The following is a 22369-nucleotide window of genomic DNA, read 5'->3' on the forward strand; positions in this document are numbered from 1 at the left end:
AACAACATTCTGCCAGAATGAGCTGAAACCTGGATATATATAACCATTAATAAATGTACATACATCCTTCCAATTTTTTTTTTTTACAAAAGTAATATCGTTTCTATATGAGTCTCACAAAAAGTACATTTAGGATTGATGTCCTTTTTAAACCTCATGTAATACTTAGTGGGGTACACTCTATGAATAATCTTAAAGGATACTTCCTTAGCCTTGTAATAAGTAAATATTTATGGGGCAACATCCAAATTTTTCTCCAGCACAGATCATTGACAAACTGATTCCAATAATACATGACATATGGAATAAAGACTATGTCTTGTTGGAACAAGGCACGAATAGCTCTGTTGTTAAGTGGACGGGAAGAGAAGCAAACTTTTCCTACTGGATAGTCACCAGGATCAAATGCAGATACAACCTGAAGGTCAGGTCTTCCATTCCTGAACAATACAAGTACACCTGAAGGAATGGCATCCAGAACCAGAGCAAAGTCTCTGAGTGTTACAGGGATCCCATATAGATGTAGAAATTCCTGATAAGTAAGAAGAAAACCCTGCTCATTTAGAAGCTGACTTACCAGTAAAATGTTATTCCTGAACCAATATTCCAAGAAGAGGGACTTGTTTTTATGCAGAATGTCACGATTGTTCCAGATATAATATCTGTGCAGAGAGAAATTATGTTTGTAAATTAAGGCCCATGACAAAAAGGCCTGCCGGTGAAAAGCAGAGAGCTTGGTACTTTGTCAATATCATAATTACAAACCAGCATAAAGTTAAGGCCACCAAGCATAGAGAATACAAGTTCCACAACGAGTCCGGATTCTTTACAAATTGTTTAATCCAGTTAATCTTAAAGGTCTTATTTAACGTGGAAAAGTCCAGAACATTTAGCCCACCCTAGGCTACTCATAGGTATTCATAATAACACTCCTCTTAATATAATGAATACGGTTTTTCCACAAAAAATCTAACAGCATCTGATCTATTTTCCGGCACACTTTGTCATCAATGTACAGGGACAGAGCAGCAAAAGTCAGACTAGATATTCCTCCAGCCTTAGAAATAAGGACTCCACCCTTTAGTGATTAATCCCGCTCTAACCATTGGTTTTGTTTTGTTTGGGTCTTTTTAATTACTAGGGTTAAAGTTAACTAGGCCTCTGGATTTTTTATCCTTGAGGATGGTTATTCCTAAGTACCTCAGTTAATTTTTAACTGGGATGCCACAATAAGAAGAGGTTAAACAGTTTCTAACAGCCACGAGTTCGCATTTCTCAATGTTCAGAAATAGACCAGATGCTTTAGAAAATGGCTCAATTACTTTAAGTGAAGCAGAAATCTGTGTATCATCTCTGAGAAAAAGCGTAGTATCGTCTGCCAGTTGGCTTATCACGATCTCTTTGCCTGCTATAAGGATACCCTCTAGAGAGCTTTCAGTAATAGAATTTGTAAGAAGCTCGGTTACCACCAGGAACAGGTAGGGGGCCCGGCTTGAGAAGTCGGGAGAAACATTACCCCGACTTTGTGATCCAAGGTGGCTGTCGGGGTATCAACAGTTAGTGAAAGCTGTAGTCATACTGTTTATTAGCACTTCTGTGTACTTGTGACGCATAGAAATGTTCGTACACAAAGTGCTGTCCAACAGCTGTCTGTGGGCGTGTTCCTACAGTGTTTAGTGTGAGTAATACCACACAATGCGTTTTTTAATCAACCGGCGGTCTCAATAGCTAACCTGGCTGTAAACAAACAGCTGGCCGAGCGAGGTTTTCCCACGTCAACTGGAACGCACCAAAGATCATTGCTTTGGTTTTGCTTGCGTGAGCTGATTTCGTAATCAACACTCCTGCCGAGAAGCAAAACTGAAAGTCAAGCTGTGGAAAAGCGAAACCTTCACATCGTTACTGCGTAAGAGTAAGTAAAGGGGATTTAGTGAAATAAGGCAACAATATTATTGTTAAAATTACATTTGCGTTTTTTCGCACTCTACCTTTGTTTGTTTTTAATCTGCCTTTGTTGATATTATTACAGTGTATTTTCCTCACAGCACGGTGAGTATTATTACTACACCAGGAATCACGTTGAACTAAAGAAAGTGGAAGTTGACAGAATGAGTTTTATTTATTTGTATTTGTTGCTTACAGGACAATGAAGAGGAGGTGGGCTATTTGAGGGGGACTTCAGGTCTGTATACCACGACATTTGAAGTTAATGCCTGCAGTTCAGGCTTTTAGTTGACTCTGCAGGACTGACTAACAGTAACTTTCCAAGGAAAATATGTAAAGAATCTGAAGTTGAATATATGATATTCTTGTAGGCAATTTTTTTTTAAAGCATAAAAAAGTGACTTCAGGAAAGAGTTGTGATGTGGATCCTCATTGGACTTATTATACATGAAGTCAGACAGCAACTAGGGACATGGGCTCCTCACTTATCAGAGCAGATTAACTACCTGTTTGTCATGTTTTTATGATCTTTACAAATACATCTATTAAAATACAGGACTAGTGCTAGAGGATTACGATTCTTTAATTAGCGAAAGTGTGTGGCCTATTATAATCAGGAAAATGTAGTTAAAAGAATTTAAAGTAAAAGTTATCAAGGCAAAGAAATGTCCCCTGCAACTGTTGTACTATTATGTATTATATAATATGAGATAATAGCCTAGGTAATTATCAAAAAGTTCCCAATTAATGTTCTACTAATTGACTAGTCAGTTAATCAACTGAAACATCAAGTGTTTCAGCTGTACTTGTATAAACTTTTGGGTAGTTTCATTTATAACAAAACATATTTTATAAGCTATTTATATGCTTTGTATGCCAAAAATCTTACATTATATAGTAAAAGGTACAATATTGCCCTCTAAATTGTAGTGGAGTAGAAATAGAGAGTGGCATTAGAAGAAAAGACCTAAGTACAAGTTTCTCAAATCTGTACTAATTTATGGCAGGACTAATTTAATTAGCTCCAAACCTGTCCAGGACCGTAGAGAAAGAAAGTCAGATCAGGGGTCATAAAGAGAATACATGAATGTATTAAAAGATCCCATATTCTTCTATTTTACAGTCAATGTGAAACAGTATGAGTGGCAGCTGTCAGATGGACATCAATGGCTGCGAATTGACAACGACTGTGTGATCGAGGCCCACTACTGCCAACCTGGAGCTAAAGGAATCACCATTAACACTAGCAAGGGGTAGTGTTCTTCAGGCCTTTATGAACAGAAAGGGAGTGGTAAACTTATCTTCAAGGGATATTTTGTTTTCTTTCAGTTTGTCTGACAACCAAAGAAAATTTGTTTTAAGGTTTAGGTATTTTATTTTGGAAGCACTTCAGTATAATCTAGAGTTATTTGAATGGTATGTGGCATGTAAGGATTGACAAAGAACGGATTTTGCCATTGTAAGTTTTTTGCAGGGTGGAATTTATATTATCATGAAGGTGAATAACATATTGATACAATACTTGGATGGATGGGTTTTATTTTGGTGCACTCAAAACAAAATGTCACATTCAAAGAAGTATTTAGAATATCAAACTGAATCATACATGTCCTTCACAGGCAGGTGTTCATAGACTTTGACAAGTTAAAAACTCTGAATGCAGCTCAGAAGGTGCAGAGACTAAGCTTCCTACCACAGGGCCAGACGGAGGACATAGGCTGGTACTTCAGAGATGACCAGCTGTGGCGTGAATATGGATCCCAGGTAAGGAAACTCTCAAATATCAACCCTTCAGTTCATTTATCTCTGAGTTTTTTACATTCTGTATCTCCTCCTCTTTCTCAGAGCTCCAGCATGATGGCCTCCTCAATCAGCAGTCAAGATGTTGAGCGTCAGTTCACTCTAAACCCTCAGGGAACCTTCAGCTTCACTGTGGGCTCGATGGGGTACACACTCAACTTCTCCAGTATGTCATGTATATAATTTTTCTTGTGTGAGCTTGGTAATTTAAATAAATGTGTCTTGATACAGTTAAATCTGACTGATTGCTTTTTGCTCTGCAGCCATGACCCAAACAAACTGCACCACAGGTGTGTGCAGAAATGTACGCAGGCGTCCAAAATTCAATTCCAACACGGGGAGGTAAGACTTTTGATCTGTAGGATACCTATTCTTGTCTAAATTTCCTTCATTCATACAGGAACATTTTTGTATGGTATGCACTCTAATAGATCAGCCTCTGTCATCTGACCAGCAGCCTTATCTACAGTATCTCACAAAAGTGAGTACACCCCTCACATTTTTGTATATATTATGTAATATTTCATTATATCTTTTCATGTGACAACAGTGAAGAAATTACACTTTGCTACAATGTAAAGTACTGAGTGTACAGATGGTATAACAGTGTACATTTGCTGTCCCCACAAAATAACACATCACACAGCCATTAATGTCTAAACCACTGGCAACAAAATTGAGGACACCCCTAAGTGAAAATGTCCAAATGGGGCCCAAAGTGTCAATATTTTGTGTGGCCGCCATTATTTTCCAGCGCTGCCTTAACCCTCTTGGGTATGGAGTTCACCAGAGCTTCACAGGTTGCCACTGGAGTCCTCTTCCACTCTTCCATGATGACATCACAGAGCTGGTGGATGTTAGAGACCTTGCACTCCTCCACCTTCCATTTGAGGATGCCCCACAGATGCTCAATTGGGTTTAGGTCTGGAGACATGCTGGGCCAGTCCATCACCTTTAAGCCTAATTCACTCTGCGACCGTCAAGCAGTGATCAGGGGTAAATCAGCGATCGATCTGCGAGTAATTATGTGTGAACTACGCATCAAAACGGCTCCCCGACACATCACTGACACTTAACAGACGCCAGCCAGATATCTATCATGCCAAATATCCGGAGGAGTCGGCCGACTCGACATCCACATCCAGCCAATGAGAGCAGGCAGCTGGCAGAGCAGGCAGCTACTTCTTCTGGGAAAAAAACTTTTTTTACTCCCCTTCAGCTCTCTCTGTAGCACAGACGATCCCTGCTATCCATTCTTTCACCCATATACTTTAGCTGATGATACACAGAGCAACTTTTAGAGCAATCGTGCAGGGCAACGTTGTCATCAATGGTTGATAAAGATTACTACCGTAATACCCTTCCCCCACCACTCTGCCACCTGCCCCGCACCGCCGCTATCCATTCAAAACATAGTCGGACTTGCCACTAGCAAGATTGCCCAGCAACATTGCTCAAAAAGTTGCCCCTTTATAATACTCTCTTTATAATAACTTTATCTTTATAATAATCTTTATAATAACAAATAACAGATGTTTTGTGTGTAGGTTTGCATCATTTCCCGTACATGTTGGCATTCACGGTTCCCTCAAAGAACTGTAGCTCTCCAGTGCCAGCAGCACTCATGCAGCCCCAGACAGTGACACTCCCCACAACCATGCTTGACTGTAGCCAAGACAGCCAAGACACACTTGTCTTTGGACTCCTCACCTGGTTGCCGCCACACATACTTGACACCAAGTTTATCTTGGTCTCATCAGACCACAGGACATGGTTCCAGTAATCCAATGTCCTTAGTCTGCTTGTCTACAGCAAACTGTTTGCGGCTTTCTTTTGCATCATCTTTAGAACATGCTTCCTTCCAGGACGACAGCCATGCAAACCAATTTGATGCAGCGTCCAGCATATGGTCTGAGCACTGACAGGCTGATCCCCCGCCCCTTCAACCTCTGCAGCAATGCTGGCAGCACGTCTATTTCTAACAGATAAGATGCTGAGCATGTGCACTCAACTTCTTTGGTTGACCATGGCAAGGCCTGTTCTGAGTGGAACCTGTCCTGTTGAACCTCTGTATGGTCTTGGCCATCGTGCTGCAGCTCAGTGGGTCTTGGCAATCTTCTTATAGCCTAGGCCATCTTTATGTAGAGCAACCATTCTTTTTTCAGATCCTCAGAAAGTTCTTTGCCATGAGGTGACATGTTGAACTTCCAGTGACCAATATGAGGGAGTGTGAGAGCTTAGTTTAACACACCTGCTCCCCATTCACACCTGAGACCTTGTAACAATTCACATGACACCGGGGAGGGAAAATGGCTAATTGGGCCCAATTTGGACATTTTTACTTAGGGGTGTAATCACTTTTGCTGCCAGCGGTTTAGACATCAATGGCTATGTAATGTGTTATTTTGATGTGTCTGATGACAGTAAATTTACACTGTTATACAAGCTATACACTCACTACTTTACATTGTAGTAAAGTGTCATTTCTTCAGTGTTATATCACACGAAAGATATAATAAAATATTTACAAAAATGTGAGGGGTGCACTCACTTTTGTGAGATACTGTAGGAATAGGAGACCACCCTGTATAAAAGTTTGTATGAACATACATGACAGTGTTTTTATGTCTCTGCAGCCTTTACTCCACCTCAGTTCTTCCCACGGCTTCCTCCTCGCAGCTCACTGATGGAGGTTACAAGTGGGAGTTCATGGGAGATGAGGGGAAATGGACAGAATATCAATCACATGTAAGTATGGCATCCAGCAGTTTCGTAGTTGTAGCAGAAACGTATAAACAAAACCTACCAATGTAAAATGTAAAATCAACTGTTTTCCATCACATGGTTTGTTTAGGTTTATTTCAGGGACAACATGAATTCCTTTATAAGGTGGACTTATTTGTGCATATTTGTATTTGTGTGTAGGTTTGTTCATTTGATAGCAGTGCCATTGATAGACAATACCAGCTAAATCCACAGGGCCAACTACACTTCAAGATCAAGAGATTCTCGTATACTCTGGATTTTTCAAGTAACGCACAATAGCCAAACAAACCAAACAATCAGTCATTTTGCTTTTGTTGACAACTGATTTAAATACCACTACATCTCTGTGTACTCTGGTTTGTCATAGGTATGTGTCAGGTCAATGACAATATTGGAACTAAAAGACAAGTGAGGAGGACTGCTGACGATGGGAGTCAACAGAGCATCGGGTCAGGATAAACATTTCACTATGAGACGAGAATCCCTTAAAATACCACAAATTAATCTTTACTTTACCTGTAAAAACATACCAAACACGTGAATTTAATTTAAGTATTTGCGGGCTAAATCTAGATTAATTATCAATTTATGGTGTTATTAAGGTGTATGAAGGGTTTTGCTTCAAAAACTACACACCTTAAAAGACCCTAATTTGAAAAACCCTTGATTACCAACTTAAGTGTAAAGGGTACATGACTTTTCCCTCATTCATGTCTGTCTCTTCTTACGCACCAAATCTGCATGGCAAAAAAATCATTTGGCATATGTAAATGTAACATTATACTAATGTAAATGTTTTCATAAACTTAAATTCTTCTATTCTACAGTTGGGGCGCACAGCCACGATGGCAGTTTCAAGATAGAGATGGAATATGGAAAGATTATTTGAAAGTAAGACTAAAACTTTATATTGTTGATGTGCAAATGCCAGTAGCCTATTATGGAGCACAAAATCCTGTAAATCAGTAAATAAGTTAGAATGACTAGAGTCAACGGCCATGCTAGCAGCTCTGAGAGGATGTACACAGACAGGTTTCAGCTAAATGCTAATATTAGCATGCTAACATGCTCATAATAACATGCTGAAGTTTAGCAAGTATAATGCTGACCATCCAGTTGTTCACTATCTTAGTTTAGCCTAGTGTTAGCATGCTAACATTTGCTAATTAGAACTAAAAACGAGTACAGCTCAATGCCATCCCTAGAGCCATGCTGCTAGTGTTTTGAAAAAAGCATTATAAAGTCAATGAGTCCAAAAGAGCACATGATACTTAGAGGGTAAATCATAAGCATCACGGTAAAATACATGCAGAATTTCCTGAACTAACAAGACTATACAGTTAGTGTCATTATGCTCCTTTGTTGTGTGTAGGTGCGTCGTCAATGCAGCATTTCCAGTCAGGACATCGAGCTCCAGTACCAACAGAACCCGTCAGGCACCATGATGTTTACAACCAATAGTTTTAACTATGAGCTGAACTTCCCAGGTGAGTTGTAAACATGGACAACGACAGTTTTGGTCCAAGTCAAAAATCTGCATTGAGGGCTATGTAGAACTCTTTCCCGCTTATAAGGTGGTTAATGTTACAGTAATATCTGAAGCCCCGATTTACTTTGAATCTGTCTTTTGCAGCCATGACTCAAAGGAACTTGTCCACAAACACCACCAGATTAGTGCGACGACTTAACCAGTGAATGTGGGACATCACATCTGGAGGTCGGGGGGTTAACTTAATGTTGATCCTCATAATTACCTCAATGCCTGCCTCAGGTAGTCTGAATCAGTACTGTTTTCACAAGCTGATTAGTTTCTTTGCTGATTGGATGACCTTACATGACAGTTATTTAAACATATTTATCATGAGTGCCTACAATCAAATGCATTTAATCCTTTTCTTAAAGCATCTGCCAATTTATTTATATTCACAAGATATGGGACATCTTTTGCACTGCCCTTTAAATAGTGTTTTCAGGGTTATGGTAAGGTTGAGTTGAAGTTAAAGGGGAACTCCACCAATTTTACACATGAAAGTCTGTTTACACCTGTAAAATTGGTCTGTTTACAGGTCTTGGTGAGTGTTATTTTATATATGTATAAAGCCTTTTGTGATTCCAGAGGTAGCTGTGTCTGATAAATTGCCTCAAGCAGTGTCACTTGAGTCAATGTCGGTTTAGACTGAAGACTACAATACACAATATTAAAAACAATCATGGCGTGTGGGGTTAGAAAGAAGTGAGGTTGCAAGATCTCTATAGCCAGCTCCTCATGTCTGCTTGAGGCTAGCAGCTCGAAGCTACATTGGCCACTAGTAGCATAACTGAGCATGACGCACCCAAATCTCCAAAAATTGTCTGCAGTCGAGTTGCATTGTGGGTGATGTTAGCACCAGGAATGCGTCGGATCAAAAAGTTAACATCTCTTGTTCTGCTGCATCAATTTTGATCTTTGTGTCCTGCCTATTTTTTGCACATGTAGTTTAGTAAATCTACAAATGATTGATTCATGAGTACTGCCTTGTAATTAGTGCACTTTTTAATGTTTACCTTTTGACAAGATACCTCAACATAAAACGAAAAGGAGGTTAGCTTTGATGTTTCATTAACACTGCCGCTTAACTGCTCTTTGGCTTGTCTTTCTTCTATAAATTAAAGTTACTTACACTCCACTGTCTGATGTAGTGTTTTAAAGCCATCACACAAAAGACAAACACCCTTTGAGAATATTAGATTGTGTACTTTCCTTTATATGTACAGATTTTCATTAAACCACCTCAGAAACCAGCACCTTAACACATAAAACAAGGGCCACACTACACATATGACAGTTGTGGTATACAAATAATCTTCTAGAAGAAAAAGCTTTGTTTTCTGCTTTGGGGTTCTGCCAGGATGTGACACACTTCACAGATCACTTCCACTTTATGATGAAATCAAAACTGCCACATACTGTATGTCAATCTACAGATGAAAAAGCTAAAATTGCGGACACATTTGTAGTCTTGTAGGACAAAAATAGGGAAATGACCTGAATCTCTTGAGTCAAATTCACTAGCGAGTAACACTGCCATGCAGCTGGAGAGAGCTCACCTTGTATAGGTGGCATTATACAAAAACAAGTTAACCCAAAAAAAAACACATTACACTTCAGCATGTTAACAACAATCATTGCCAGCAGAAATACAGTGTGACCAAGGTGCATCTAAAAAACCTACAATGGTGTGATTCTCTTTCATAAATGTAAGATTTAGAATCAGTACGGATAAATGATAAGTGGTTTAAAAAAATCTGACAGACCCATGTAATTATCCTAGGTCAGTAAAGATGAAGTTAAGGACACATCAACGGCAGCTTGAGCCAATCGATAAGCACCCTTAACAACCAAATAAGGATTATTGCACACGACTCATCTAAGGCCTCTTAACCATTATTACAAGGACATTAAAATGCCAAGGCCCTCACAGAGCAATCCATTTTTAAATAACTATATATTTACACTTCATAATATTATGTCACCAGCACATATCCAGATGAAAAGTGCTGAAATCAAAATATAGTGGAAATCTTTATTGTACAAATTGACGAACAAAAATGGTGCACAGGAGGATTTTTGAGCTCCTTAAAAACCTTAGAGCAAATCCAGCTGCATGTGTGAAATAAAATGTCATTGGTCACTGATGTAATTCGGAATCATTATTAGAAAAGATGCTAGAAAAAAAAAAATCTAACGAGATCTTTTGTGGTCAATTTCAATAACATGCAACAAAGCAAGTAATTTGAGAAGCAAAAGCCAGACAGCTGATTAAAAGGGAAAATATTAATACTTAAGTAACAGATGAGTGCTGTCTGTCTAGTTTTACACATGTACCCATCTAAGGCACATTAGCCTAAGCAGTGCATATTGTCCTTGTTCACTGCCTTTAGCATTAACATCTTGCTAAAAGGACACTGCTTTAAGAGCTACACCATACATCCTACTCCACTATCATCAGACACAGATAAGTCATTCATTCTGCCAAGTTTTTTGTTACTTTAAGAGGTGAATCTTTGATCAGACAAAATTAATTCTTCCCTTTTCAACATGTTTGCTTAGATGTCAAATTAAGTAGATTTGATAAACGAATGAGACCAAAAGGGGAAAAAGTAAAGACCAGACTGGGTCATTTGTCTAATTTGTGTCCACAAAATGAATGTTTCTGGTACTGCAGAGAAACAGTTACCATGGAGACGGACTGCAGTGGGTATACTTGGTTTACCCAGTCTAAACAGCAACTGTGGGGCTGTCAATTTTCTACATCCTCTTTCAGATTGCGTCCACGGAGAAGCCTCCTGGATGCAGATCAGTGACTGAAGGCTTGTCAGTGCTACACTTCAAGCTACCACCTACTGGGCTCAGACATTTTCGTCTATGCAGCATTTGTTTTCAAGCCAACTCTCTGATCACTTTAGAAATGCAGCATATCCTACAATATTCCGGAGAAGCAATAAAAGGTACAGAAGCCTGAAACTGAGCAGATGTGAAGGATGGAAGCCACTTTTTCCCATCTTTTCCTGACAATTTTAAGTGGGGAGGCGATTGCGACTTGTTCAGGATGTGAAATCAACTCCATCCATTCAATCATTCATGATATGAACACAAAACCTTCCTGAATAAACTGAGCTGGGATTGATCTCAACCCATGATATTTGGACTCCCCAAGAATGTAGTAAGTACAAAACAGTAGGAAACCCCCAGCATTTAAAGAACACAGCATAGAAGAAGTAGTTCCCACCCAAACCTTTTGTCCCTCTGGGCAAGTAGAAATGGAATTCAGGTGCAGGTTAATTTGACAGCTGAATGTGAGCGAGAGTCAGAGTTTAAACCAAGTTGAATGTTTTTTTGTTTTTTTTTAACAGACAGCAACACCCTTGAAAGGATTTTAAATCTTAACATTCAATCAGTGTCTTTTTCAGTGGGAATTCAAGGCTATTTTGTTCAAAGGTATTAAAAGAATATACTTAACCTTGCATCTTTTTTTCATTTTACATTTAGCCAAATAAGTCTTTTAGATCATTGTTGACAGATGCACTATGTTTAATTCCACTTTGGTTCAGGCTAGGGGAAGCAGCAGGTTGAGAAAAGTTCTGTGGGCTGAAAAAAGGGTTTGCTTGCATCCCAAACCCGCTGGACACTCCTCCCATACCTACTGGCGCACTGTGCATCTGAGTCTGAGCGTTCTGGGCTGAACCAAACTGGTTGAGCCATGGGGTGTTGGTGCCAGGGTGTAGCCTTTGGACCCATTTGGTTGAGGGTAACTTTGGGCTGGTTAGGTGTAAAAAGACTGTCCAAGGCTGACATGTCAGGGGCTTTATTTGTCTGCCCAATGGGTCCTTGATTTTGAGTGAGGGCTCCAAAGTTTGGGGTGCTGGTGGTGGTGGCCATGCCGCCGTAGAGGCCGGGGCCTGTGGGGCGCATGCCCATACCCATACTCATACCGCCTGTCTGAAAGCCCATGGGTGGGTTGAAGCCGTTGGAGACTGGGGCACCCATTGAGCCCACCATGGGACTGGGGGAGGGGAAGGCGGCAATGGTGGTGCCTTGCACTGGGACTGGTCGTGCTGTGTTGGCCAAGGACAGGCTGTTCAGAGATGTCATGTTGTTGAGAAGGCTGCTTGTCAGATCCTTAGTCTGCAACATAAAATGGGGTAAGAATTATCATCAGAAACCAGAAGTGTTTTTGTGTGCATAGACGTTGGCAGACGTTACCTTTGTGTTGGTGGAGGTGGCTGATTTGATAGTCTGTGGTGCTAATGGCTGCTGGTTTCTTAGTTTGGCTGCTTGCTCCTGCTCCTTAGCCAATCGCTGTTTCTCCTCTAGAGTCAGAGACATCTAGGGAGGTGCAAAGGAAGAGAGACCATGAACAAATTGGACTGCATGCTAAATGGACAAAAGGGGAAGATTTCTGTAAATGAAGTATGTCATTGTTTCCATACTCTATTAGGCTGTGTGGCTGTTGCTGCAGATCCATTCTCTTTTCCATTAACCCCTGTGCTACCAAAGATATCATCAATCTGAAAAGAAGAAAAGACTGCAATCACTGCAGGCTCCAGGCTTTTAATGACTTAATAAACTTTAAAATATTTTTTGCACAGACAGTAAGTATATCCATGTCCTCTGATCTGTTAATTTGTCATGGAATCAACTTCTCACCTGGTTGGAGGTGCTAGGTGTACTCTTGGTCTCCTCTGATTGGTTCCCTGGGTTAGAGATGTTAATACTCCTGTTAGAAGAGACAACAATGAACATAATAAGAATGGAGCAGGAATGCGAATAGAGGCTTTTATACAATGCTGGTTAGTCATATCATTATCATATTTATGTAGTCGGTATCAACTGCTAATTGCTTTTTAAGACAGATCCAATTACCCCTAGATGTTATAGGGTATAAAATCCTCATTAATATGTTTAACCATTTTATATTTAATCAGAGAGAATATAAATGAGGCTGTAGTTCAGGGTGATTTAAAAGTATGACAGACACCTCTGCTGCTCCTGCATGACGTGCAGCTGCTCCAACTTGGTCTTATGTTCAGCCTCCATGCGACTCAGCATGTCCCGTATAACCACCATGAACGAGTTAAACTGAAACGTGGAATATATCAGATAATCAGATATTATTGGAAAAGAGGGAACAAAAAAATATCACATTAAATAGAATTCAGCAGAAATATGCAAAAGGTGTTAACAGCAAAATAAAGATGTCTAATTTGCAGGTAAATTAAATTTAAAAGGTATGTGTTTGTGCGTGTTTGTTGCAGTACCTGGTTAAGGTTGAGGTTGCTGTCTATACTAAGAGAGACAAGGTGGGGCAAGCTCTTGGTGGCGAGGTTCTCTTTGGGGATGCCCAACTTCTTGTGGCTGAAGGTGCACTTATAGATTCCTAAAGTGAGCAGTGGGGAAGTCAAATAACCAAACATTGAGCAAACCAAGAGGTTGCTCTACGTCAATTAGCTTTAAAAAAAAGCTGTTGTAAAAAGTGGAGTGTTTCCAGTTTCTTTACCTAGGATGCCCATGAGTACGGCGGGTTCTCTGGAGGGGATCTGTTGTAGGAAGGGCAGGATCTCATCAATGACAAACCACTTGTCTAGATATTCCAAAATCTTCCCCAGACACACCAAAGAGTTCACTCGTACCTAAACAGTAAAAAAAGCAAGATACAGACACAAGTTTCATAATTTAAAAGACAAATTCAGACTTTTCAGTTGGTAGTGGACAGTGATGAAAGTTAAGAATAAGTGTTAGAGAACGGCAAAAGCAGAGACACTTAAGGTATTAACTAGAGGAAAAAAAAATGTATGTATGCATAGGCACGCTGAGAGCAAAAACATTAGACTCACAGCAAGTGAGGAGGTCTGTAGGCAGGCTGATTTGATTCGAGGGATGAGAGAGTTCTTCATGGACGGGTAGTCGATCAGGTTGGCAAACGTCGGGATAATGTTCAGACACAGCTCCTGCTCGGCCACAGATAAGACGTTTTGAAATCTGACATTTTGATGATGCCAAGTGCATTCATTCTTACTGTGCTCTCAAGGTAGCACTGAAAAAAAGAACGGGGAGTACAGCGGGTGGGGAAAATAAAGGTCCAAGGTTTCCAAGGGGGATGCTAAAAGTAGACAACAATTATGTAAAAATCGACCAACTGTTTTCATTGTGTTTATACTTCTAACAGATGTTGTCTTCAGCAATAAAGCAACTGGAAATCTCAAACACGCCTAAAAATATTTTTGATGCTGGCTTTTTAAATAAAAATAAAAAAATCACGAATACAATATCTCCTTTAGTCATGCCCTATTTGATGATGCTGATCACTGCTAGGTAATATTGCCACCACCTTTAATTTATCTGCTGGTTTCTAAGGTTTACAGCTGATTATGTTAAATTAATCCCAACAGTATCTCAAATTGGAGCCCAACCAATAAATCGTCGTGCTGATATTATTGGCCGACATGAGCCAATTGCAGATAAATCAGTTTGTAGCAGCCAATAAATGACATCTTCAAAAAAAGGAGGGTAAGATGGACCCTTCAATCTTGTTATAAGTGTTGTTGTTGCATAGTTTGTTCCTTGTTGACAACACATGTGTTGGAACACCAAAACACAGCACTCAGCTAACATAATCAGCTGTACTTTGTACTTGTTCAAAGTACTCGTCTTAAAAATCCTGTATCGGTCGGGCTCTACCTCAAATACTAAGCAGCCCCACCCCCATCCCCTCTGTACCTGGATCTGTACAGAAGGGGCTTCCAGAGCTCTGTAGACCATAGGCAGCACGCTGTTCTTAATGTCCTCCGCTGGAGTCTTGGTCAGCAGTAGGTCCATCTTCTGCAGGAATATCAGCAGGATCTGCACAGCACATGGACCCAGTTAGGAAAGAGTCAAAAGCAAGAGAATTATTATGCACAACTTTCTGCAGATGAGCAAATTGTTAAGTGAGAATTAAAAAGACACAGTGCTTTCAGTGGCTTTGGTTTAGCTTTTAGTACTACAGACAGCAAAACGCACAAACTAGCTAATGTGACCGGAGCATATTCACAGCAGAGACCACTCACCATATTACTAGCCTGAAGACGCATGGAAAGAAAAATACAAAGAAAGACAAGAGCATGCTCTTTAGTCGGTTATATTTAACGGATTAATCTCACTTTCAAGTCTCAAACACAAATGCCAAAAAGGAGGAAACATCATGCAAAAGTTTAAAGAGGAAAATCACACTTTTCTGAGTTTAAAAAAGACAGAGCACATTACCTGACTGATGTCATTACTTAAGTGCATGGCTTGCTTAGACTAACTATAATGTTGAACACTTGAACAACAAACTTTGTTTCAGACATGTGCATAAGCTGCTGTGTTCTGCGTGTGTCTACCTGAACAGGCTCTTGCTGCTTGAAAACAGGCGTGAGGTCAGGCAAGATGAGGCGAACATACTCCTCCTTGGTGCACTCCTCGGCAATCAGCAGCACGTTGGGAAGCACGAAAGGAACCATGTCCGGGTTGACAAACTCAGAGGTCAGTGCCGGCAAGATTCGATACACCACCACTCTCTGAGACAAAGAAAAACAGAAAGGTTCCCATGAAGCCATGAAAATGAGTAAGACTTCAAACTGTGATACTGTATGTTTGTAATGAGTTTATAAGAGAGCACTTTTAACAAAATGGAAAATATAAAAGTACCAAGACAAAGGAATACAAAACAGAAACAAATATAACAGAAACCAAATGAAAAGACAATTTCCAAGAAGCAATTAAACAGAGAGCATGTGATAACATGTCTTCTAATAGATACGGGAGCACTGAAAGGACAGTAACATGACAACAAACCCGGACTATCACATATACCAAAACTTGCTGTTGCTTACTGCACAGTAAACAAATATGGAAAATATCTGCTGCTCGTTTCCGCTTAGCTCATCCTCTGTACCTAAAATATAGACCACGTTTCCTATACAAAGTTTACAACAATTACCTTTGGTAGCTTGGGCAGGACTTTGGGGAGGCCCTTGTAGAACTGGGACTTCTGTAGATTGTCCCTCTGGAAGAGGGAGTCAAAGTACTGCAGGGTCACAGCACCCACGTCGTCAAAAAATGGAATCTGAATTTTAAACAAAAACACAAAGAAAAGTCAGGAGACATTACACTACAAATATATGCTATTCTTTTCACGCATGTTGTAAGAATGCAAACCTTAGTCATCTGGTCTGCATCCGGTCGGACATTGGGTGTGATGCTGAGCAGCATTTTCACATGCTCCCGCACCTCTTCTGGGATCTTGTTCAGCAGTGCTGGACTCATGCTGCTCAACTACAATTGAACAACATAGAAAGAATGGAACAGATCAGAAAAGAGTAAAATTAGTGTTTGATTGGTAATAGTAACACAATTTTTTATTTGTACTGTAGCTGTTATCTGCTGCATGACTTTATTTTTAAGAATACATTTCAAAGATTGATTCTGAACACATTTCCTACATATTGCCTGTCTGAAGTCAACCCTCACAACAGTTTGAATGCATGTACAAAGACTCCCTGAACAGCCTCCACATTAGCTTGGAGCAGCGGATCCTGGAGTGTGTCAAATTTCAATAATCAGGATTATTTTGAAAATTTTTCCATTTTATCACTCAAATCAAATCTTCCCAACACATCCGCTTGCTCTAAGAGCTGGACAATGACTGAGCAGACAACAGCAGCTGCCAGAGAGATGAGCATGAGAAAAGGAAAAAATAAGCATGTGGGATGAAAATAATGTCCACACGCTGCATGGCCCTGTATTGCAGCAGCATGTCTCTAAGAAAAACAAATGCCCATCCCAAGTTCAAGTGGCTTTTTAAAAGTGCTTACAATGTACAACTGTGAGTTTTATGAAGGATTAATGATCCTCTGAGTCTGTCCAGTCAATCGTCATGCTCCCACATTTGGCACACACCTCCACTCACCTGGTCCAGCTGCCTGCTGAAGCTCTTAAAAATGTCATGCTTGTTGACTTGGAAAACAGGTTTGCCCTCATTGAAGACCGCATGCATGACCACGCCCAGCGAGTACATATCGGAGGCGGAGTCACAGCTGACAGACAGGATGTACTCAGGGGCTAGGTACTCAGGGTTGGGGAGGCAGAGTGGAGGGAGGTTGGGCTCCCACTCTTTACATGTGTACTTAGGCTGAGGAGGATGAGAGAATGTGAGAACATAAAGATGCGACAATACTGCTAGACATTATTTTGGAAGAGCATGTTGAAGCCCTGCCTGGCAGAATGTACTAAAAAGGCGCAAAAGTCTCCCACCTCAGCATCTGAGGGGTTGGCAGAGGAGATGCTGAAGTCAAAGCCCATGATCTTCCAGGCTCCACTCTTGTTGAGGATAATGTTCTCAAGACACAAGTTGCCATGGACCATTTTCACCCCACTGTGGAGAAAGGACAAACCCTCCGAGATCTGAAGAGATAGAAAAATGTCAGAAAATAAAGCAAGACAAACAAACGCAACAGTTTGTTTGATTTTTGCAATGTGTTGCAAACAGTCTGACTCAAAGATAAGTCACAGTGAATGGGTCGACACACAGTATATCACACGTAATGCCATGGATTTAATTTACATTTAGACACTTGGCTAATAACTACAGGATTAGTAAACAGTCGCTATGGTAGACTTTTCAGGCATTTATTTAGTCATATCACCCATTTATGATCTCCTTTCAGTAAAAGGCAAGATAACGGAAATGAAGACCAAAAAAAAGTTGGAGGCCTGATATCAAGTTAATTGTCACTGCGGCATGTTGCAGCAACCACATAACACTGAAAGGTGAGGCGTGGAATTTAGCTGGTTCAACTGGCTGTGAGAAGAAACAGCATACAATATGAATGTGTCTGACATGTGTCAGATGTAGACTACATAGTGCTAAAACCTGCTAGACAACTAAGATTTAATCTGCTCACAATAATAAACAGGCAAGTTCTCATTCATTATACTTCTGACAAGTGAGTCAGTGAGCATCAGTGTAATTACTGTGTCATACATAATGTGTATAGAGGATGTTGATCTACAAGGTAAAAAAAAGTTTTTCCACATTTTTTTTTATCTTTACTGAAAGTATGTGCTTTAAAGTGTCTGACAAGGTGTGACAAAAATAAAGTATCTTTTTGTCTAACTTTAATTGATGGTCCTTTGCTAAAAGGTCATCTTAAAGTTCCTGACACACAAACCTAGAGCCGCAAATAAGTTCATCGACAGAAATTTCATCAGCAACAATTTGGATAATGCTTTGATTAGGGGTGGGCGATCTGGCCCAAAAACCTTTTCACCATGTTACAATCAAGATATAAATTGCGATCCTTTTTCCTCGATTTTGAAATGCCCAGTAGGATATAGCCAGACTTAAAATAGACTATGAATTTCTCCATTTGCAACATTAATACTACACAGGTTTCAAAACGGTGATTAAGAATCTAATTTGAGAAGCAAAAGAGAGAACATGATCACAAAATAACACTTTTCAAGCACTCACAACTCAACTGCATTGTTTACAATACATCACCCAAGGAAGAGCCCTGTAAAGTTATTTGTCTAATCAGAATCTCCATGTAGTTGGCTACAACACTACTGGTTTGTTAACATTGCGCGGATCCGCTAAGCAATGAGGTTATATTAAGTTTGGAAACAGATTTAGGAGGACATTAAATACTGCAATCTCTACGATTCACCTGAAAAGTAGATTGCGACATCAAGATATCAATCTAAAATCGTCAAATTGCCCACCCCTTGTTTAATTCATTGGTTCCAGCAAATCCAGCAAATATGAATTTTTGCTTCTTAGTATCCTATGATAATAAATTGAATCTTTTGGGGTTTTGGGCTGTTGGTCAGACAAAATAAGGCTTTTTAAAATGTCAGCCTGTACTCTGATACAGTGTCATGAGAAAAGAATTGGCGACTAATAGATAAAAGAATACAATCCTTATTTACAGTCCTACATCAACCAAGCTAACCAGTCTGCACTCTCACCTGTAGCAAGCCATACTTGGTCTCCACATCATAGAGTTTGTACTCCTTGATGTCAGTGGGCATGGGGCTGGGCAGGTTTTCCCACTGGCCCAGCACATTGGCCAGACTGGCAAACACCGGCTCTGTACAGAACGCCAAGCAGTCTCTGAGGGCCACATACACAAATAACATTAGTATTGTTTGAAACATAAGTTATAACAAGAAGGTTATTCCTGAACAGACAGAGACATTTAACAACATGAAAAAGGCAAAGACAGAGACAGAAGTGTTTTGAATTTGGAGCTGCTCTAGGTGAACGTTAAAGAAAGATAGAGTGGTAAAAAGAAAGTAAGCACAAGATAGCCGTAACCTTATTTTGCCTTCAGGAGCCATACATTATTCAGGGAATACTCTACAGAGTCTTTTGATCATGACAAGCTTTTGCTCACATATGCACAGGCAGACAAATGCAGTTTTTCCCTCCAATGTCAAGCCCCTCTTTGAGTTTCCTTGATATAGCTGTTTGTGTGTGTGTGTGTGTGTGTGTGTGTTAATCACCGTGACTCTTCCAGAGGATGCTGCACAGTCAGGAGACGGGGGTGGCGCAGTCTGGTCAGCTGTTGTACCCCTCTTTTCAGAGAATCGATGATCTGGTCCTTCTCGAATTTCTGATACTTATCAATCATCTTCTTATCAAACACAAACACAGCCACTTCCTGAAAGGGTCAAAGACAAACAACAATTAGCAACACCTGAAATTAGCTTTAAGTCCATTGCTACTCCTGGTGTGGAAAGTCCTCAGTTGTCACTTATCTATCCTGGTCCGGGCATCGATTTTAAACAGACAGACATACACACCTGTTTGGTGGACTTTTTGGTGCCATTGTAGATCCTCCAGCACATGCCTGGTCCCCCACTGGCAATATGTCGTCCAACCTCAAACTCCCGTGTCACCGGATTGCCCATAACAGCACTGGTGACATCCGCTGTCACCTTAGTGACAGTGCTTTTGAGCTTGTTGAGCATAGACTCCATGTTCAGGCCTGACCTGGCAGCTGACGGGTGAGAAGTGGATGACAGTTCGCCCAGGACAGGTAAACAGTTAAAGAAAAGTACAGTTTTTAACTAAGAGGAATAGACCAGTCATTCAAATGTCAAAACAGCAATAGTCCTGGCAATCACTGACAGAGGTAGCGTTACCCGTTCTAGCTAAGCAAAAGCCTTCAACAATCCATTAGACATACGGTCTAATGCACCTGCTTGAAAATCTGCACATCAAAGTTCCCAGCGACCTGCCTGTGTTCACTGAGGAGAATAAGCACCATAACAGCCCAATCTGTCCCCAGAAATATAAAATGACTCAGAGCAAACTAAGCTACATCACATTAAGGCTCCCTTTCAAAATACTTCAGGGTGACTTCACAGCATGTTAGGCAACAGGAAGTCAGACAAAAGATTGTGGCTGATGGTAATACAGCCAAATTATTTCTATATGCAAACACATTTTTAAGTAGGCTTCTAGTACCTACATGTTTTTTTTCACTGAATCAAGATCATATAAGCTTTTGCCCATAAATTGAGATGCACATAGTACAGTTTGCATAATTAATTCCTTGCAGATACCCACATAAAAATGTTACTCATCAGTATTTAAATGGATCAAAGGACACTGACTCTTAATCTATATTTTATATACAGTTTTACACAGCACCTCCCTCAAAATCAGTCACTTATGTATGCTTAGCCATTGCAAACTGCTGTAACACTATGTGAACAGCCAGAAATATGACATCTATCAAAGAGCATGGCTCCATCTGATACTGTCAGAGTTGTCAATGTTTATGTCAGTATTTCCTCTTATGGTCCTCTTCAGTCCCTCATTTTCTAAGCCATATCTACTAAAGCCTAATCCAAAACAATACAGCTTCATCTGAAGACGTGGACTACTGACATAAGTGTCAACACTGCGGCATATTTATCACTGCACATCATTTAAAAGTTAAGGAAATTAAATGCATGCCAAAGGAATAAATATATACCTGATACAAATCTATGGCCACCAATACTGGCAGTCAATTTACTTTACACGAACTGATATTTGTCAACAATATGCATTAGCTAGCTGGTGGCCAAACAAACGAAGGTGAACTGAGAGCAGCGTTGTGGACATTTACCTGCACAGAGCCGTACTAGCACAATGTTAGCTAGCTAGTTAGCCATAAGGATAGCAGGTAGTTTATTAACACCAGCTTGCTATCATAACCCGATTATGATTGTGAGGTTAAACAATAGCTTTAGGGTTGTGTTGAAGCATTAAATGTTATGTTCAAGCGTAGCGTGACTGTCATGGATGATTGGAAAATAGCTTGATATTAGCTGAGTTAATCGACTTGTTAAGCCTGTAAGTTACGCACACATCAAAACTAGCACAGCACTGAGACACCAATGGTAGCAGTTAACAGCTCTTCCCAAACCTATATTTAACCCCTTATCCACCTACGTAGCTTTAGAAGGCTGACATCAGCGTAGCAAGAAATTACGTGTTTTTTTTTTACTCGAACACATCACGGTAGCTAACATGACCTACCCAAGCGAACAAGGCAACAATGCGCAAGTAGACAGTGACGTTACTGTTGTTTGTTTGAATCCAAAACGGTCGACCTGAAACCCTCCAGCGTCTTACCTTGATATGAAAAGGGCTCTCCGTTTTATTTCTTATTATAAGTAGAGTCTCAACTGTACCGCTGTCAGTTATGGCAGTGAAACACAACGGCCCCCATGTCTTCCAGTAGCATACGAAATGAGGTGGCTTGCTTAGTACGCTGGTGAACGAACCCTATCTTACTTCCGGGTTTGTTACTGAGTCAGGTGCATCAACGTCATCTGACCGTTTTAACTGACTATTTTTGCAGTCTCTCTCTGTACAAATAAACTGTGCATCAAATTTCTTGATTCACAATACACACAAACTCTAAATTCTCCATAGTACAACAGACAACGCAGATTTTTGTACAAAGAACAGATAGTACACCAAATCATTTTAATAATTAAGCTATATATATATCTATATATAGATATGTATATATAGATAGATATATATCTATATATACACACATATATACACACACACACATATATACACACACACGCACACACACACAGTACTCTGTTGAGGTGAAAACATTTGATGGTTATTAACCAAATATTGGAATCCAATAATACTTCAGAAACAGAACTCTAATGGGTCACATAATTTAATGCAATATGGAGGGGGGAAAATCACCAATTTTTTGTTACCATTAAGGTAACTTCTAATGTCTGGAAGAAATATCTCTTTAATTATCTAATGTT

The 22369-nt window shown here is 40.0% G+C and overlaps 2 protein-coding genes across 2 annotated transcripts; one reads left to right on the forward strand and one right to left on the reverse strand.

Annotated features, from left to right (window-relative positions):
• Positions 1-1678: 1678 nt before the first annotated feature.
• si:ch211-244b2.3 (uncharacterized protein LOC557230 homolog) lies at positions 1679-9176 on the forward strand. The gene is made up of 13 exons (XM_038738381.1): positions 1679-1912; positions 2030-2049; positions 2143-2182; positions 3068-3197; positions 3564-3708; positions 3790-3910; positions 4008-4086; positions 6381-6492; positions 6670-6775; positions 6878-6959; positions 7338-7401; positions 7883-7997; positions 8144-9176. Coding segments are annotated over exons 1-13 (1077 nt in total). The 5' UTR covers positions 1679-1911; the 3' UTR covers positions 8206-9176.
• A 57-nt stretch (positions 9177-9233) lies between these two features.
• On the reverse strand, positions 9234-21865 carry scyl2 (SCY1 like pseudokinase 2). Its single transcript, XM_038738377.1, is given in 19 exon segments — positions 9234-11752; positions 11754-12175; positions 12254-12376; positions 12481-12558; positions 12698-12767; positions 13029-13129; positions 13309-13427; positions 13548-13680; positions 13885-13998; positions 14768-14890; positions 15412-15588; positions 16011-16136; positions 16229-16345; positions 16980-17201; positions 17324-17473; positions 19040-19184; positions 19577-19734; positions 19877-20073; positions 21702-21865. Coding segments are annotated over 18 exon segments (2772 nt in total). The 5' UTR covers positions 20054-20073; positions 21702-21865; the 3' UTR covers positions 9234-11535.
• Positions 21866-22369: the final 504 nt, after the last annotated feature.

The sequence above is a fragment of the Micropterus salmoides genome, unplaced genomic scaffold (assembly GCF_014851395.1).
Source record: "Micropterus salmoides isolate LMB-PRFRI ecotype aquatic unplaced genomic scaffold, ASM1485139v1 Ms_hic_scaffold_23, whole genome shotgun sequence".
NCBI lineage: Eukaryota > Metazoa > Chordata > Actinopteri > Centrarchiformes > Centrarchidae > Micropterus > Micropterus salmoides.

Excerpts from the sequence above, each read along its gene's own strand:
- si:ch211-244b2.3 (XM_038738381.1), top strand. Across the intron at positions 6,776-6,877 it reads GTATACTCTGGATTTTTCAA|GTATGTGTCAGGTCAATGAC; the intron begins GTAACGCACAAT and ends GGTTTGTCATAG. Across the intron at positions 7,998-8,143 it reads CTATGAGCTGAACTTCCCAG|CCATGACTCAAAGGAACTTG; the intron begins GTGAGTTGTAAA and ends TGTCTTTTGCAG.